This window comes from Molothrus aeneus, chromosome 7, assembly GCF_037042795.1.
Source record: "Molothrus aeneus isolate 106 chromosome 7, BPBGC_Maene_1.0, whole genome shotgun sequence".
NCBI classification, from domain to species: Eukaryota; Metazoa; Chordata; class Aves; order Passeriformes; family Icteridae; genus Molothrus; species Molothrus aeneus.
Window position 1 is genome coordinate 27655865 of NC_089652.1, and position 19787 is coordinate 27675651.

At 45.6% G+C, this 19787-nt stretch overlaps 1 protein-coding gene across 7 annotated transcripts in view; it reads left to right on the forward strand.

Annotated features, from left to right (window-relative positions):
- Positions 1-13043, forward strand: part of SLC15A2 (solute carrier family 15 member 2) — a 61866-nt gene extending 48823 nt beyond the window's left edge. For 4 of the 7 annotated variants that reach the window (XM_066553107.1, XM_066553105.1, XM_066553111.1 and 1 more), the window contains 2 exons: positions 1009-1113; positions 1947-13043. In XM_066553107.1, coding sequence (XP_066409204.1) covers positions 1009-1113; positions 1947-2123 — 282 coding nt within the window. In that variant the 3' untranslated portion in view covers positions 2124-13043. The other 3 variants (XM_066553108.1, XM_066553109.1, XM_066553112.1) reach the window with 3 other exon arrangements.
- The last annotated feature ends 6744 nt before the right edge of the window (positions 13044-19787 follow it).

Sequence of the window (19787 nt, forward strand, 5' to 3'; positions counted from 1 at the left end):
ATAACGACCTTACAATTGGACTTCAAGATTTATTTCTGCATCTGTCATTGACTTGTCATACCACTTTTGACATGACACTAACAATGTTATCTATCCTTCAGCTGAAAGTGGGATTGTAACACAGCTTTCTGGGTGCCCTGAAGCTAAATTAATTCATATTCCGAAGGTACCTGTTCTCAGTGATATTCAGAAATATCCTTTTCTGGTATGCCTGAGAACACAGAACAGAACTGGATAGTTAATGGGAAAAGTCTGAATATTTTTATATCAGGGTTTTCTCCTAGTGAAGTATTTCGTGCTATGTATTTTTCAGTGATATAAAGGCAAGGTATCTCAAGGGCTACAGGGTGGCGTAAGGATTTGGCACCTGGTTTAAATTGAGAGACTGAAGGGGTCTAAACATGCAAGGTTGTAACAAGGGAGCAAGGGGTAATGAACCTGCAAGGGATGATTTGATTGTTGTCTAGGGAGGTTGATGAGAAGAGAGGACTGAGACATTACATGGTCAAACAGCTACTGAAGTTGCTCAAATCTATCCCTGGAGTAAGGTGCAGATGTTTATTAATGAGGATGATTAATGCAGTGGGATGATCTGTAATGGGATGTGAAAAATTTGTCCTCAGCAGGAAATTTAACATCAAGATCCAGTCTCTTTTCCAAAGGTGTACAGCCACATGGCACCAGATCCCAAGCTGCAGGGCTTTTGTGGCTCCTTGGACGTCCTGATGGTACCATTTCAGATGCTGCAGGTTGGGGATGACCCGGATTCAGCTCTGCAACACCAGCACCTCCTGCGTCTTCATGTGTCCTCCTGTCAATGTTTTGAAAGCTCCTTGTATGCAGATGTTGAGATTAACCACAGATTAACCACTCCACACAGAGGAAATTCCAGCATCTCCTCCTAGGCCGAGCCCAGTGGCACCTGCACTGGGCAGGACTGCAGAGGGTGAAGCAGGGCCGAAGGGCGCAGCGCGGTTCCCACTGATCAGGCCCTTCTCCTCTTTTCAGTCTCCAGCCAGCATGAAGTCGGTGCTGCAGGCAGGCTGGCTGCTCACCGTGGCTGTGGGGAATACCTTTGTGCTCATTGTTGCCGAGGCTGCACCAATGGCACAGGTATGGTTGGCTCTTAAAAAAGAGGTTATGCTTTGCAACAGGCTTCTGGTGCTTCTGGATGGCCATGTCCTGGTGCACAGCTTGTCTGCCCAGCCCCAGGCTCCTGCCCCTGAGCTGACAGCAGCTCACTCTGAGCTGTCCTCCTGCCCCTGCTCTGTGGGGCCCTCAGTGGAGCTCCCCTGGGGAGCACTGGCCTTCCTTGGCCCTCCAAGGGCTGGAAGTACCTGACCTGTGCTGGTAATGCTGCTGGAGCTCAGCTCTAGACAAGCTGACTGTGTCTGCACCTGGAGCCTGGACACAGTGGCAGCCACACGTTGAGTGCTCCCCAGAAACGAGACCCGTGGGCACTCAGCTCTTCCTCAGGGGTCTCACCTGGGGAATCCTGCCAGGCTGCCTGAGACATCCCTGATATGTCAGGCTGACAGAGATGGTCGTGGTGCAGAGGTAGTTAAATTCAGGCTGTGAAACTTCTGGGATGATGCCATGAAGGTGTGAACTGGGGCTTATTTCTGGCCAGCATAAATCTGCCTCCCCAAAAGAATCTTGTAGGCAAAAAGCCCAGGTGGGTATGTTCCAGTCAGATTTGTAAGAACAGATTTAATGGAACCAACTCAATCTGTTTTGTTTCAAGAGGTATTACATATTTATAATCACATTATTTGTACAAGCATTTACCAGAAAAGCAGGATGAGAAAGTTTCTATCTTGTGAGCCATTTTGGAAACTAAGAAATAATTTTCATCCAGCTCTTTAAAAAGCACTTGAAAGTGCAGAGATATCCTCCGGACTGAGAGTCTGGGGTCTCCTGACCTGCTGTTCTTTTTTCTTTCCTAGTGGGCTGAATTTGTCTTGTTCACTGTTCTCCTCTTTGCTGTGTGCATTATTTTCTCCATCATGGGATATTTCTATGTCAGTGTGGATCCAGAGGACCTAGAAGAAAAGGAAGAGAAGAGAGAGACCTCAAGCAGAGGAAACATGATTGGTCTTGTTACTCAGAAAACAAAGCTCTAACACATCATGGGTTGGGATTTTTGTTTTTAAACTCAGTTATGAGAAGGTGAAAGAAGGGTGGGGACAGAGTTATTTTATTTTAGAGCATTGCAGTCTTTGTTACTCAAAAAGTAACCACCTTATAAATGGGATCAAATGGCCCTATATAAAAACAATGGGGGTCCTGAAATCAGAACAAAACTCCCTGGGAAAGCTCCTCAGGTATTAAAAGCCCTTATTAGTAATTACAGTGTAATTTAAAACCTGCCCATCTTTTTAAGCATGGAATGCTTTCCTATGATTTTGCCTTAAACATATATTTAGGGCAGCAGGTAGGAAGGGTGGAAGGAATGCCATATGACACAAAAATCTGGAAATGTTATGAAAGAAGAAAGGAAAAACTAGTATAGGAATTAGGGAAGAATAGATGTTAGTGACTGAAGGATTTTTAATGCTATCATCAAGGACTGTAAGGGTTACACACAATCCCAAAGGATTTCATCATGTAACTCTCCTTATGAGTATTTCATCCCCTTATTGCATGTTATGAATGGTTCTGATTTATGATTTTCACCTTCAGGCTCAGAAGTAATAACAGGGAATTAAATTCTGCAGGCTAAAATATTCCCAAAACACTGCTGACGAAGACAAGCATGCTGCCACCTCTCCCATTTTTCCCCTAGAAGTTTTTAACAACTGATGGTGTTCTTTGATTAGACATGATTAGAGAATTGCTTTATGCTTTCTTATTTCAGAATTCCAGACAGTTATTTGCCATCTTCCTATACATTAAGCCTTTATTGGGCATTTCCTTTTACAGCACCTGTCACTGCAAGTTAGGATATAGCTGATTTCTTATCTCATGCCTCAGTTATTCCCCACTGGGAGACAAGTTGCAGTAGTTTCTATAAAATTCCAGGCATCCTGCAGTGAGTTATTTACAAGGATGCACTTTATCATTTTTTCAGTCTGCAAGAGGAGACCATGGCATATGAGATTTTTCTTTTTCCTACTTGTTTGTCTGTCTCTACCAGACTTTGGATATAGCAATTTTATTGGAATTGTGATATAATTGTCTGATTTTCCTCAATTGCGTGAAGCTGTGATTTCATGTTCTGCATAGGAGTAATCCAACCACTGCTGATCTAGTAAAACTCCTGAGAGAGTCCCTGCCTTCCTCTGTCACTTCAAGGCCACAGTTGTAACAGGTCTGGCCTAATTTAAAACAAGGTTGTCAATAGGATCTCCAGGTTCACAGAGAATAGGTTTTAAATTATGCTTTCCTCTTCCATCTTGGCATTGGCCATAGGTGGTTGCTGATACTTTGATTCAGGAGATAAATAATACATGTTTAATTCCTGTTCAGGACAGTGCTAGGAAATACACTTAGTTTGACACCACCTCAGCTCCTTTGATGTGCTGCCACTGTGTGTGTGTATCTTCTTGAGTAACACTAACAAAACACAGCTTTTTGGTTTTAACTCACAGCCTAAGATTGCTCCCTCTGCTTCCCGTCCTAAGTGGGCATGGACTTTCACCACTTGTTCTGCATGAGCTCCTGCCTGCTGTGAAGTAGCATCTGGGGTTGTGCCAGAGGGGGCCCATGGTCTCATCAGATAAATGAGAAGAGGCTGCAGATGTGCACGCAGGAACACTCGGGGTGGTTCAGTCCATGCAGAAACATTTATTAAGCTGTGGTGGCTGGATCCAGGCAGCTGAACCCTGCAACTCCATGGAGAATGAAGGGCATTGAAAGCCACCAATTAGGTCATCCAACCTGCTTCTCAGAAGCCAAGTGAGGATTATTCCCCTCTGTTCTTTCTGGTATTGTTCTCCTGCTGTGATTCTTTGTGTGGGTTCTTTCTCGTCCAAGCATTGTTGTTTTCCTAATCCCATTTTATGACACATTGTGAATCGGCTCAGAGGCTGCTGAATCACTCTGCTGTGATGCTGTTTGACTGGCTTCCAATTTGAAGCACTAAGAGAAAGCATTTCTTCCTCCACCCACTGCAAACAAAACAAAAATCCCCAAACTAAAGGAATGGACAGGCTCCAGTAACACTGAACAAACACAATTTAGAATTATTGGAGCATTTAATTTTTTATAAGCCTTGAATTTAAAAGTATGTTGGGGTTCGAGGGCATATGTGGTGTAGAGACAAATTAAAATTATTGAAGCACTTTCCTTGGGAAGCATTGGTAAGCAGTTCAAAGTTGCAGGAGGGAAAGCAAGGTCTCCAGATCTCTAAGACTACATATGCTTGAGAACCTCTTGATTTTTTTTTTTTTTTGTTTTATTTCCTTATTGGCAACACTACCAGAAGCTGTCACAGACTCTGAGCTTAATTTAAAGGAATCGTTCCAAACTCATAAAAGATACATTTAGGATGTCATCTGTATCTGCTTTTTAGACTCCTGATGCCAAATTGCCCCTTTCCAAACATCTCCGTGTTCCAAACTGTCACCATAATGCTGGGGGAAGGAAAAATTGCAATTCACAGTTGGGAAGATTATGAACAGGAAGGCAATGCTATAAATAAAGTGCTAACATGAGGCCGGGGGCTGCTCCTGCAGCCCCTCCCAGGAATTGCTGGGGGGACTGTGAGGCTCTGTTCACATTTCTCTCAGACATGAACTGGTTACTTCTTCCCACCAGCTCATCATCACCTATTGGAAGCTTTTCCCTTCTCTGATCTGCCTGCTTGGTTGCTGGTATGATCCTTCCCCACTGCTTCAGCTGCTGTTGTAGCTTTGTTAAATTGGACCCATTTATTTGGAATGCACCAGCAGTTTGGAGGGATTTCCACTGGCATGCTCACAAGCAGCCAGGAGCAGGCTGGGGGCTCTAACAATGAGCTGCCCCTTCTGTAGTGGGAGAAGGTGGAAAAATAGCACATTCAGCCTAGCACTTCTCCAGTTTTAGAGCCACAACTCCATCCTTGGAGGCCTTGCATCACTTTCAAATGGACTCAAGACTGGATCAAAGGTTTGGGACTTGATTCCATAGAGTAATGAGGTCTCTGGGTTTTTCCTCCATATTATCACCTCAGAGATGGGGCCATGCTCAGCTCTTCATACCCTGTTTTAGAAAAATATTCTTTATTCCTTACAATTCTTTGGTTTAGGATCACAGGGAGGATCCAAAGTAGTGATAGCATATGTAAAGTTGAATGAACCTCTATAGAGAAATAGCAACCTGCTGCCTGTCCAGCTTCACCTGTCACTGCAGACACTCAGCTGCTGATGAAGCTTTCCCTGGCACAGATTAGGGAAAGCTCACTCCAACTGACCTACAGGAATTATCCTCTCCAGCTGAGGGACAGGGAAGAGGTGGTGGAGACCTGTAGATGTGTTGCTGCACAAACTTTCATGGAGATTGCAGGGGTTTGGCTTTGCTCTGCAAGTATGTGTGTTTATCTGTTTCTCTGAAAGGTGCTTTCTGAGGAAGAATTTTGTGCAGAAAATTCATTTGCACTGGCTGTTGCAAATTTTCCCCTTAGCAGGTTGTAAGTGTGACCAGTGTTATTTCCAGTTTTGCATGAGATAAGCATAAAAATGAGATTTCAAACTCAGCAAAATAACATCTTTGCTGTCAGTTCCTTAAACTTACCTTTTTCTGAGGAAGTCAAATGCCTTTAGGTAGCAAGTTCTCTGTGCAGCTCAAGGGGCTTGCATCTCTCCTTTCTTCCATCTTCCTTTCACCACAATCCCAGAATTCCAGAAGATGAGGCCCAGGAGGGCTGCATGGGACAGACTTGAATGCAGCTGGTGTGTGCTGTCACCACTCTCGGGGAAGCAGGAGCCTGGCCAGGTCAGGAGCTGGTTCCTCTCTGGATACTCAAGTGGGGCCTGGCAAAGTAGACTGAGGCAGGGCTGGCCCTGGTGGAAGTTGTGGTTTACTGAGCAGTCAAATAGATGTGAGTTTTATTGGGAAAGGGAAATGTAAACGAGTTAAAAGAAAAAGTTTTCACTTTACTTGGCTTTGGCCTGAGGCAAGGAAGCTGCAGACTGATGGGCAGGGAGGAAACAAAGGGCTGTTCGATCAAGGTCTTCCCAAATCCTCAATGAACAGCTGAAGTTACATTGAATTAATTGCAGAGAACATGAGAATAGAGAAGAGGAAATCTCAGATGATTAAAAAGTGGATGAATTCAGAAGAGCACTCTCCTAGCTGGTGGTGAAGGACCATTGTTGGAGATGGTCACCCATGGTTTGAAAATGGGTTTGGCATTCCAGAGTACTGCAAAAACGGGCATGAAGACCAGCACTGGTGGGTCTGCACTGAGCAGAGAGAGGAGCAGGTGGTTTTACCCTGGCAATGTCCCCACCATCCCTGGGAGCCACCACCTTGGCTTAGCCATGGGAACAGAGCAAGCAGCTGAATGTTATTACATGTGATTAGCACAGGAGGGAGAGCTACAATTAGGGGTGGTTAACAAGTTTTAGCCAGGGTCATATAAAGAAGGATAATCTCTTTTTTTCTCTGCATTGAATTTCTTTTCTGAGCTACAAGAACCACTTTCTAGCACAAGCTGCTTAAACCTGGGAGATCAGCATCATGGCAAATACCACATGCTGAATTTTGGATGGTCCCAGACTCTGCATTTCATTATCACTACATTTATTAGTGTGATACAATTCTAAAACAGCATTTAAGAGATGTGTCTGGTCCCAGATGTTGACAGATCTGGCCAGGGTTTTCTATGTTGATAGCTGGATTCACTAGCTGTTGATAGCTAGTCTTTCATGTTCATGTGTGTGATAAACCTCTCATGTACTGGTAAATGTGGGGCCTTTAGAATTCTCCAGCAATTTAGAAAAAAACCCCCAAAGTTCCACGTGAAGCTGGCTAAACATGAACTGTGGCATCGCTTCCTTGAGGGAGCTTCCCATGTGCTTTGTAAAACAGGGACCCTCGTTCATCTCCTGCAAAGTGCTCCCCAGAGAGACAAAATGGGGGACACAAACATTTTGCCTTGAGAAGGGCTCATGTTGCCTAATGGAAAATTGCGTGAAAGAAAATAATTGCTTTGCTTAAAATCCCTCCTTCCTCACCATCTCAGGTGGATAACAAGGAGGGAAACAATTTCTTATTAAGCGTTGTATCAAGGAGCTACTGCATCTTCTCTAAGTCTTTCATGCTGTGTTTTGCCAGCAGATCAGCATTAACCTGGCCCGAGCACCTGTAGATCAGAAGACTGTCAGGATGCAGAGCAGCCACACAGCAGGCTCCCACAGTCTGCTGATCAGCTCTGATCTCTTAGTTTTTAATGAATAGTTGTAGCAGTTATCCTGCAGGGCTCAGTCAGTCAGAATTGCTCTAAATTTAGGCCACAACTAAGGACCTGAGAGAACTGTAATCAACAAGATAAATAGCTAAAGTCTCAAAAACCTGCTAAAACACTGACTTAGTGCTTAATTAAAATTCTAATCTGCTTACAGAAAGTAAAAATGTAAACCTGAATTTAGCAATTCAGTCAGAGCAATGGGGAGCTGTAGCTGGAATCCACCAATGTGACAACTGGCAACCAAGATGAAGATACACAAATCAAGCAAACATTTCTCTTTGGATTATTTTTTGTCATCGCATACGTTGTACAGTCTGCTTGGCCTGTCCTGATGGATCTAGCCATGTGTGTAAGGAAAAGAAGCTGAACTAACTCGCCATGTACCCTTTCCAAGCTGCAGCTTGGTTCTCCTCTTGCTGCAGACTCCCAGGTTAGCTCCAAATGACTCCCTTTGCTAGCAGTCAGCCCCCTCAGTCCCACATGCTGATCTTCCCTCCCCACAAGTCACTTCTCCCTGATGACTTTGCCAGCCCTCAGCAGCTTGCTTGTTCCTCACTCATGCAGCCTCCTGGCTGGCAGCAGCAGTGTGTTTGTTTGGAGCTGTCCTGGACAATGCCTCCCACTTTCCTGCATCCAGAAAAGCTGCTGACCCACAGGAGAACTGTGTCTGGGCAGAGACCACACCAAGCCAAATGTCTGGGTGGTAACAGTATCTGCCCTGGCTGCTTTGCCTCTGGCTTTTTGTCACGGCTTTGTATGCCCTGACACATCTTCTGCAGGCAAATCAGTTCAGAGCACTGACAGGGGTTGTCCAGCATCTCTCTCCCACCTGTCCTGTGCCTGGTTAGCTGCCCATAGTCAGCCCTTGTGTTGTGCCAAGTCAAGCCACAGGGACTTTTGGACTGACACACTGCTGCCACCAGCCCTGGAGCATCCATTGGTGCTGCCTGTGGCCCCAGCCTGTTTACACATCATTTATGGCCCTGGCCTGCCAGCCAGTTTCAGAGTCTCTTGCACAGAAGTGAGAGAAAGCCACACAGGCTGTGTCCATCTCAGCAGTGGTGTGTGGTCAGTGGGCTGCCTTTGCAATCACAGACCTGCCATCAGCATGGAAACAGCAGCTGGTGGAAAGGGGCAGCTCCTCTGTCACCAGTGCCAGCTGGTGTCAGTGGGGCTGGCTCTGTGGCCATTCCAGGCTTGGCCTTTCATAAGTCAGTGTCTGTTTTTTGCTGAGAGCCCTGTCCTCTCCCTGTGTATTACCATGTGCTGCCAGGCTTCAGCTTCTGAATCTTGTGGCTGAGGAGCAGCAAGCTGCACCCTGGCAGGGCACTTTCTGCTCCTTCTTGGTCTATTTGTCCATCCCCAGTGACCAGGTCTTGGGTAATAACTGGCATCTCCCAGACCTTGCTGTGTTTGTGTACCACTCACAAATTAAGTTTCTTCAAATGGAAGTGAATTTGCTTGAAGCTCTGACTCTACCCAAGTCTTGGAGCTGCTGGGAGCCATTGTTCAGGCTCTTTCTCTGTTTAACCTGTGCATCAAAACACTTTCCAAGCAGCTTCATGCTGTCCTCACCAAAGAAAGAAACCTCTCAAAGGTGCTGTACCAATATGGATTTTTCCTGCCCAGGTTAGAGGTGTAACAGGCCAGCAGGAACCACCAGGCACCAGGAGCTGCTGTCTTTCAAAAAGACAAAGTGCTGTCAGTCACAGTGGCTCCCCTCATGTGAGGCCATGCAGTCCAGCTCCTGCTGTGCCCTGAGCTCCACGGATGCTCCAATGCCTCTCTGGGGGCTGCAGCTCCCAGGTCCAGCACTGGCCAGCCCAGTGTGTGTCAGTCATGGGCTGTCAGTGCCAGCTTTGCTTCCTGACACTTTATACAGCCCAAAATCTGCAGAGCAAGGAGAAGACAGTTCCCTCTTTCCATAGAGGGTATTTAATTTGTGTGTTCCTGCTCCTTTCTCACCACAGCCAGTGTCAGTGCCCTGTTATTTCAGGGATGGCCAAGGAGCTGTGCAGTACCCCATCTCATCACTTGGAATAAGGGAAGGTTTGGGCTTTCCCACTCTCCCCACCCACAAGCACCTTCCTGGAAGCTCTCCTCAGATTCAGGTCCTCCACCTCTCCAAAGAGCACTCATGAGACCAAGGACTTGACATGTTTTTAACCAGTCAGTCCTTTTGTGGGGATTAGCCAGCCTGGGTAATGTTTGCATTTTACCCTTTTCTGTCTGCTGGTTGTGGATTTACTTTTGGAGCTAATATCACTGTTTTTCTTTACATTTTCTCCCCAAAGGTTGTCCTAGACCACCTGCATTCACTGTATAAAATAAATAAATGGCCTAGGCTGTTTTCAGGTAGATGTTTTATCCATTTTCCACCAAAACTTTGATAGTGCCATGAAGAATCCATCTGTACTAATGGTGCCAGCACAGTCCTTTACATCCCTACTGGAGGATTTCTTTGTTTCTCCCTTGCAGCATCCTTTTGTATTTGCTGCTTGTAACCAAAGGGCTTTGTGCTCCATTTCTCACAGCCCACATCACTTCTCGCTTCTGTAATGCAGGCTCTGAGTTCCCTCTTCCATTTGAGCTGAAAACTATTAAAGGCTATTGAGAGCTTCAGAACCAGCTGAGTTTTATCTAGTAAAGTCCTTTTTTTTTTTTTTTTAATTTTTTTTCCCAGTGTGTTCACATCCATCACTTACAGCTCAGGAGTGAAACACTGTTCCAGTCTTCTCCTGTCAACTCTCTCAGGAGAAGGCTGGGCTTTTAGCTTTTCTATTAAACCCTTATCTGTGATACCTTTGGTCCTAATGTTCATTGTTAGCATCCCTTGAAGCCAGGGATTTTAGTTCCTTTCTTTGGGTTTTTGCTTCAGTCTGCTCAGCATTTTTTAGCTGGTGTCACTGTATTACACCTCCTGGGGTCCACTGACCTGTTGGGCTGAAAATGAGCAGAGAAGTCATCCCAGTGGTTTTAAAAGATGCTCAGCTCTGAAAGATTTGAGCTTCTTTTGAGCTTAGGGAAGAGCAGGCACTTTTTTGTGTAAAGGTGTGTTTTACATGCCTACTGCATCCTGCTCTGTCTGGGAGGGGATGCTGCCAGGTCAGAGCAGCTCCACCATTCACAGCACTTTGTGCCTGCTTTTCTCTGGCTCTGCATTTCCTAGCTTAGATTTTCCTCCTCTTGGCCTCTCCTTGGTGGGTGTCTCACAGCTGTGATATTCACTCAGAGGTAGATATTGCCTCCAGCAATTTATTTTACCAGTCTCATGTTGTTGCTTGTGGTGACACCAATCACGGGATTTATTTTGCCTTTTCAGTCTCCACTGTTTTTCCAGGTTTCTGCTGTGATTTCTCTTGATTCAGACTGTCAAGCTCTTGCCAATTTTGTCTTCCTCCTCATGGTTTCCCATTATCAATGCTGTACTTGGAGTCCAAGTGCCCTTCATGCCCCAAATCTGCAAGATGAGTAAACTTAGAAAATCATTAGGGCGGACTTTGGCTGCTGGTGTCTCCATCAAAGCCTGGGATTAAATGAAGTCCCTTTGATAAGCCGAGCTGATGGGCCCATTTGGAGCGCACATGTGGTATTAGGAGCCTCGTGGGACTTATGATTAAAAGACACAAGAGAACACAATTATTTAGAGAGCTACCAGGAGATTGCTGTAGCTCACTAGTCACTTCTTTATCAGAACAAAAGGAGAGTCCAATTCTCCAGGGCGACAGGCAGCTCCTGGGAAGTGTCTGTGAGTCTCTAATTGCTGTGGGAGGCGGGGCTGCCGCTTTGATGTGTGCTGCAACTCTGGGAGGGTGCTGGGGAGAAAGCCACTCCAACCATTTCTGTCCCCAAGGCACTTGGTCCAGGACCGAAACCTTCCACACAGGTGGCTTCTTTATCTCTTTTTTTGGTTGCTTGGGTAGTTTTGTTTTTTGGGGTTTTTTTCCCACCATAAACTGCAGTTGCTTTTGCAGCAAGATAGAGCTCAGCTGGGTTTCTTTGCTGTGATCGCATCCTGACTGGCACAGGGAGCTCGGTGCAACCAGGGCTGACTCCCTGCATCAAATCTTCAAGGCTGGGCTGGATCCTGACCCAACAGGAAAAGTCATGTTAGCTTAGGCTCTGCAGCAAGCCCTGGAGATGAGAAATGTCTGACTGGACACAAATACAATTCTGCCTGTTCTTTTTTTTTTTTTTTTCCCTCAGGGTCAGGCTATTGAGTCAGGGCTGGATGGCATATGTAATTGTAGCAAGGCTATTTTTCTCCCTTTTTTTTTTAAAGGAACATTCATGCTGCATTTTAATTACAACATTTAGAACATGTCCAAATAGCTTGAGCTCAAATTGATCTTGTTTTTCAGCCAGGAAGCTTGTTTTTCATCTATTATTATAATAAATGTGCTATTGATAATAGTTTAGGTGCAATACAGCAAAGCTTTGTGTTATACATCAGCTCTGGAGGCTCAAAATTTTCTTATTATCCATTACTGACATGACAGTTTACAAATATTTAACAAACAAATTACCAGGTTTTCCTTGTTCCCACTTAGTTTGCAGTCTCAGTCCTTTTGACAGCTGAATTCAGGATTAATGATGATCTTGTTTAAGACGATTGTTTGCTAGCAAACAGGTTTACTCTCTAAACCTACAAGTACAGTAGGAGAACTAACACTGACACTTTGAATTAAATCTCATCCTCAAAACAAATTTTTTAGCTTTATTCCATCCAGTTCTCCAAAGAAGAAATTGGATTTGCCTGGTAAGGTGCTTAGACCTGTTAATAATTTTTTAGTTTATATAGTCATTTTATATATAGACACTTAACATGAAAGGCTGGCAAAAGGAGTATTTTTTCTCTGCCAGCCCTGAGCTTGCTGGGTCTGTCAGGCTGTAAATGTTTAAAATCCTTTCTGAGCATAAGCAGGGGAGCAAAGAGACCACCTTGACCCTTCATGGAAAAAAGAGATCCAGAAGGAGAAGCTGGATTTGAGTGTAAACCACTGGGAAACATTGAGCCCAGGTCCTGGGAGTGGTAAAACACATCCACACTTTGCAGCAGCTTCTTCTCTACCTGCTCCAGGTCTGAGCACGGGGTGAAGGGCATGGAAAGGGCTGATGGCCAACATCTGCTTGGGAAGGTTCCTTCTGCTGTAGATGGCTGCAGGTGAAGCAAGGAAGGTCCTACAGCCCCTGGGAAAGCCCGATGCATCCCCAGGGGAATCAGGGGCATCTTCTGGGAGAAAGTACAGCACTGGAATAGGGACTGAAAGAATGTGTGAAGCACCCCCTTCAGAGCACGTCCTGGGCACTGGGCCATCCCTGCCCCGTGGCTTCTGATCCTGGGCTTTGCATGCACAATACAGGAATTCACGGGTGCGTGGGCCTGGCTTTGGAGATGAGAAGTGAATTTGTTCTCAAGAAAAATCACTCTTTGTTGGCAGAAAATCTGTCAATTGGGCTCCCCAAGGGCATAGTGTTTGAAAATCACCGATGATTAAAAGATAACACATTTGAGGGTTAGTTTTGTTTTATGTTGTTTTGGGTTTTTTTGCTTGGTTGTTGTTTGTTTGGTTTGTTCTTGTGGAAGGTGTTTGTTTTTTTGCCTTTTGGGTATGACAAACTGAATGTCACACATAAATTTCTCTACAACTGACCTGGCCACGTTTTTTTTTTTTTTTTGTTTTAATGCAAGAAAAACTGAGACTTTCCTGAAAAGAGGAGGCCTCCCACCTGAGCTCTGAAGTATCAAATGTCACACTAGCAGAAATAACTAAAGTTGGCAAGCGTCAGTGTAGTTTATCACATCAATCTTAAACAAAGATAAACCAAATCAAATCAGACTTGAAACAGAATAAAAACATGCTTGGCTTGAAATAATGTGTTAATAGAGGGTATTTCTTATTATATTTTATTTGGGAAGCAATAAAACCACAGACTCACAGTGCATACAGTTGTTTGCAAGGCAAGCATTCATTTCTGACTTCCCATGGAACCAGTTTGGCCAGCATGGAGAAGCAGGGACAGGGACAGGGGCACAGCTGAGGATGTCAGCATCTCTGCCCATGTGTTTTCAACCCTGGAATAATCTCATAATATGGACATCTTAGCCTGGTATTTAAGCCTTCATCTCACTTCTTTTTAAGGCTTGCTTGACACTTTTGCAGTTGATTGATACAGCATCAATCACAGTAATGTGCCAGCTATGATGTTCCTGTTAATAACTCCTGAGGAGATGGGTGGCTCAAGGCCCTGGGCTGAGCACAGGCATTTTCCTTGCAGATGCCAGGGAGGATTCACTGACAACAGCAACTTGCAAAATGTGTGGGGCAGCAGCAAGAAAGTGCCCATCCTTCCAGCCCCAAGCACCTCCCAGTTTGGGAATATGCCTGTCACTGTGGTTACATCTGCAGCTTTTTTCTGCCCAGGGGTAAAGACTTTGAGGAAAGTTTGGGAAGTGCAGCTACCAGCTGGACCCACCGAGGGTAAACTGGCTCCAATTGCCTGCTTTGCTTATGCCAATTGCCATGTGTTACAAATCAAGCCACTCACAAGGAACCAAGCTATTAAGCTGCTTTCTCATAATCATTAATTATAAAGATAGCATCACTCGTGTTTGTAAAGTATGAACTATCCTGTGATAGCTGATTTACTTTTTTTTCAGTTCAGTGAATTGTGATGGTGAGGCTGCAAACAGTGTTGGCAAGTGATTCCCACAACAATCTTCAGGTCTGAGCTGGTGAAACCCCCCTGTTCATGACACAAAGTCAGCACAGTGACCTTGCAGGTACAGATTTATGCTCCCCCCCATCCTCCTGGCCACCCTGCACAGTCTCTGAGAAAATCTCAACCCTGCAGAAGAAGGTCAGGTTCTGACCTTTGATTTGATACTCTGACAGCCAATTTAAGGAGAAGCTTTCAGGCCAAAAGGATATCACCCTAAAGACTTTCTCTGACATGCTGAGCACCCCAAAACTTTACTGGGATCCATCACTGTAGGTACTGATTTCTCCTTTGCTTTGCCATCCCTTATGTGTTTAGGTTCAGAGTGGCAGCACAGCGAGAGGGACTCTTAAACCCTTCCCCAGGGCAAAGGCAACAGTTCTGGGGAGACCCCATGTTTTTTCAGCCCTCTCCCAAGTCATTCTGGTTCATCCTTCCTTACACATCAAGGGTTCAGCCTTCCTTACACACTTCTGCCATTTCCTGCTGCTGGGTAGGGCAGTGAAATGGGTCAGAATAGGAAAAGCCCTTCAAAGCTATTGATGCCACCAGAGCCAATGGCTGCCCAAGTTAGTCATGATCTGAAGACTGAGTTTCCAGAAGGATTTGCCAGCACAGCACCTGGGACAGTCCTGCACAGTTTTGAGCCACTGCTGCTCTCTGGACAGATGTGTGCCAGCTGCTCGGTCTGCTCAGGCTGCGCAGGAGTGATCGGATCACTGATTGGTGCTCTGCTGCCATCTGGATCTGGGGAAGAAGTGACAAATCTTCCTCCCTCATAACAGCCATACCTTCCATGAGATTTTGATGAATGAGATCTTTATTGGCTGCTGGGCTAATTAAATAGAAGTTGCATCAGCTTCTAGCTGACAGGCTTTAATTGCTCCTGAGCAGATTTTGAGAGGACCAGATGAATACGAAAATAAGAGGAAGGACTGTGGATTGGATCCAAGGATGTCTGACTGCATTGTGCTTCAGCTGAAAGTTTGTTCTTCCTTTCCCTGAGGAACTGGGAGGGGACAGGGGGCTCCTGTGCTGCAAGAGTGCTGTCAGAAAAGCAAAAATTAACACAGATAACAAAAAGCAGAAAATAGTATCCTGGTTTTAGGTAAGAATTTCTGAAGTCTTACCTTTGCCCAGTCTCCAGCTTTGGCCTTGAGCAGCTGGTACCCATCCACTCTGTGCTCCTGTTCCCATTTGTCACACAGGACTAACAACACCTGCCGAGCGCTGAACTGCCTGGGATGCTCTGACACAATATGTGCTCCTGAGACTGTTTTTCTCTTCTTTCCCCCCACCCCCCCTCCTGTTTCTTTGAAGTCCAAACACTGAAAAGGGTGTGTCAGGCATCCATCAGCCCCAGTAGCCAGGCCCAGCCCTGTGCATTTCTGCTGAGAGCTTAGGAGTAGGATGCTCCCTTCCATCAACAAGGACTTTGAGCCTGGCCCTTCTTTGGCACAGGTCCTTTGAAGACAGGAGATGCTGTGTGTGTCCCACAGTGTGTGCTGGCTGCCAGCAAGGGCTGCACTGCCCTCTCAGCCCCTTGCTGCCTTTTCCCCAGGGTAGGGGGCTGATTTGCATCAGTCCTCCAGGCTCCTGTCTAAACCTCCAAGTGGGTATGTGCGTGGCTCAACAGGAGAGCCACTGACAGAAAAAGTTTCTGGGTACTCAAGGTTCAGGTTGGTACAGGACAGAGACAGATCTGGTACAGATCAGTAGATTAAAAAGCTAACTGAAATTAATGACCAAGCCCTCAGTGACTTCAGTGGTGTCATGTTTTCCCCAATGGACTCTGCAGTCTATATCTGGGCACATCCAGTTTAAGAGGCTTGTTCCATGTTTAATTTATGGCATGATGGATGAGTTCTTAGCATACAATGCACTTAATTCTATTTTGGGCTGATTTATGGTGTGTTATGAACTGCACGTGAAGTTTTTAATTCAGTAGGTGGTGACTCTGACCCAGTCTATGGAGTGTGACAGAAGAGATGATAAATTTGATTCCAAAGATGATGCATCAACTTCAGTGTGAAGTGCATCAAATTTATCACATGGCACATTGGTTTCAGTGCATGACACCCCAGCAATGGCAGTGCAGGACAGTTCAGTGGGATACTTTGACTACATCACCAGTGGTCCCCCACATCCACCACCTCCTCAGAAGAAAATGGCCCTTGCTCTTTGTCTTTCTTTTGCTCTTGCAGGTCTTGAACAAAATCATAAAGATGGCCCATTAGGTGCTGGTCAAAATATTTATCTTCAATTTAATACATGCACCAGGTAAGGGCTTTTGATATCCCACATAATTTCAGGTCTCAGGAAGATGCTGCTGCTCTGGGGAACCTCAGCACCAACCAGCAAACTGGCTTAATTTTAAATTAATGTTATGACTCAGTATCTTTGCTTTTAGCTCAACATCTGGCTGACACACACTGCTGAGTGGGAATGTGGAGTTTGAGTCCTCTCTGGGGGACTGGGCTCTTCAACATCTGCAATTTTTGACAAATGTTTAAAAAACCCTCTGGAGAAAACCCCTTCTCCCTCGCTCCTCCCTGGGGATGCTTTTGGGTTAAGACTTCCTGGCTGAAATAATCCCACATCTTGATCAGGAGTGCCTAATGGCATTCACACATCAGTTGTTTGGGACTTGGTGCACACAGTCTGGAGAGCCCAGGGTGTGCTGAGCACTGAGGGGCTCCCAGTACCCCCAGCTCCTTCCCCATCCTCACACTCCGTTACACCAGCACCACTGAATCCAGCTGGGACTGCAGAGCATTGCAAATCATTGAGGCAGCCAGGAAAGACATGAGAGGGCTGATGAGAGGATTTGGTGACAAGCTGAGAAAGAAGTAATTACTTTTCTTCTTCTCTCCTCCTTTTGCTGCCACAGCCTCTGTGGCAGTGAGGATAAATGCAGTGTATTAGCTGCAGTGAGTGGCAGATTCACTGGTCTGCAATTTATAATATTGTCCTCCCCAAAACCCCACCGGAGGGCATTATGAAGTTAGCTAAATAAAGGGGAATAAAATTATGAGAGGGTCACTGTGGAACCCTCTGTTCCAAACCCCACTGTTTGGAAACCCTCAGAAGAGAGGCTGTTTTCTTCTCTCCAACTGTCTTGTTGAGCTCTGAGGGAGGGTTAGTGCTCATACACCAGATATTAAATTCAACCCAGTGAGAAGGAGCAGATGTTGATGTGCCAAGCCTGTCTGCCACCACGTCTAATGCATAAGGATGGCTGAAAAATCTTCCATCAAAATGTTTTGATTTTTCTTGAAGCAAAAATAAACTTCTGCTGGAAAAAAACAACAACGAACCTTCAGGGCAGAAAACTTCTGGCTGAGAAAACTTTGTCTTCAGACTGTTGATAAAGGGTTGCTGCTGTCAGAGGGGATAAAGAGGAGGATGTTTTTCATCAGTCATGTTAATCTGATCTATCCCTGCATGCAGGCTTGTGCAGACAGATAAAATAAACCAGATACTGATACGCTGATGAGCCAAACTCTATCAGTTTCCAAGGGACTTTGAGCTGTCTGGCTGGAGAAGCAGGGGATGGATTTGCTTTGAACTTAGTCCCTGGTGAAGGGTGTTAAGCACTGGGAAAGCCACTCAGGCTAATGTGCATCTGGTCTGCCTGCAGGGAGCTGTTTGCAGGCTTGGCCTGTGCTCTGTGCTCCCAACACCTCTGTAGCAAACAGGTTGTGCTGCTCCAGCTGCTCACAGCCCAGTCCCTGCAGGAAGGGGAAGCTTTAAGCCTGGTCTTCCACTCTCCAAAAGGGTTAAAATCCCCCCCAAATGTATGGTATAAATGGTTTAAGGAGTACAAGGGAGGGGAAATGCTAAAAATAACTCCTTTCAATAGCAAAAATGCTCATGAATCTGAACTCCTATTTCAGCACCACCTTGCAAACAGCTTTGTTCATGACCAGGGTAAGAATCACTGGGTTTAGGAGGTTGCTGTGCCTGCTCCTCTGTCCCCCAGGGACCCCCCCTGAGGGGATGCTGGTGCCCCACTTAACCCTGGCTGGGGAGAGCAGACAGGCTCAGGGATGTTCCACTGATGCCATCCACAGAGAATCTCACTGTCTGGGCCTGAGTGGAGCTGGCACCAGGAGAAAGGCAGCAAGGAGCATCCCAGCTGAACAGCATGGATCCTGCTCCTGCATCCCAGCCCACTGAGCCCCTGGCACACACACTCCTGCAGGACCGTGGAGGAGCCTCCCATGTTTGAGCTGTGGAGAAAATTTATTTCTTCATTTATTTGCTTTGCATGGGAGACAAGGCCGCTGGTTTATAATGTGGAACAATCATTTTAACTGACTGAAATCAGTCCTACAATTCAGTTGCCCTCTCCAGAGCATTAACCAGACCCAGGGATCAGCAGTTTTATGACACCTTTCCATGTTACTCTGGGTGGCTTCTGGGCCAGAGTCTCAGCTGGTGTAACTTGGTGTCACTCTCCAAATCCAGGTGATTTACACTGTCTAATGCTGCTATGAACTTCTACAAGTTTGACAATCTCAAGTGCCCTAGTTTTTACTGAAGAGTTTATATTGTTGTTTCAAGGTGTTTTAAAATACATTTGACTGAGAGAGAGCACACAGGTCAAACTGTATATTCCAAACAAATGCGTCTGTCACTTCAAAATTAGTCCAGGCTGAAGGACTGGAAGAAAGGAGGTCCCTCGCCAGTAGTATGTACTCCAAAGGCTACTGGTCCCAATTAGCCAAATTAGGTCTCCTGGAGCCTCAATTCCCTCCTCTTTGCATTGCTGAGGCTCTCAGCAGATTTGATGGTTTTCCTCCAAATCCTTTGACTATCACCAACAATGAAGCTGCTGGCACTGCAGGCTGATAGGATGGGTCCTGCCTCCTCCTTGGTTCACCCTTGTCCAAGATTTCCATCCATCCATCCATCCATCCATCCATCCATCCATCCATCCATCCATCCATCCATCCATCCATCCATCCATCCTTCTTTCCTTCCTTCCTTCCTTCCATCCAACATCTTCTATTCAGAGTGCAAGATCCTGGGATAGGGAATGCTTTTCCTTTTTCTCTTTTATCCCATTCCTTGAGTTGCAGGTATTTATTGACTCACAAATACACACAAAGGGAATTTCTGCCCATGATCTAAAGGATGTGGTTGAGTGAATCTTTTTCAAACTGCTTAAGGGTGAGCCCTCCCTTCTGATTTAAACCGCAGTTTTTAATTTCTGATGGCTAAAATGAGGGGTTTGTGCCTTGTGAGCCACAGTGGGCACTCACATGGCATCTCCACTACAGGGTGGGCATCACCACTGGAGAATCTCTTTATCTTCCTAGATGCAGGATCCCTCACATCTATCATGATCAGATGGTCACTCTGTACTGTTGGATTTCCTGGGGATGTTTGAAACCTGGGTGATTTGCACCATTTTCTCTCTCTCCATTTCCCCACCCTGCTCTGCTATTTTTTTTTTTAATTTTTTTTAAATTGTATTTACACAGAGAAGAGGAAAAGATCTGAGGACTCTGAGGGATACTCATTCTCTGCAAACAGAGTGCAATGCACACTCAGATGGACGTGGGCCTGTCTTGGCTTTTGACATGTTTTCAGATAGAGCTAAGCTTAGTTTCACCTATAACACTTCCCATTCACATGAGAGGATGTTTCAGTTAACTGGTAATCCATGATG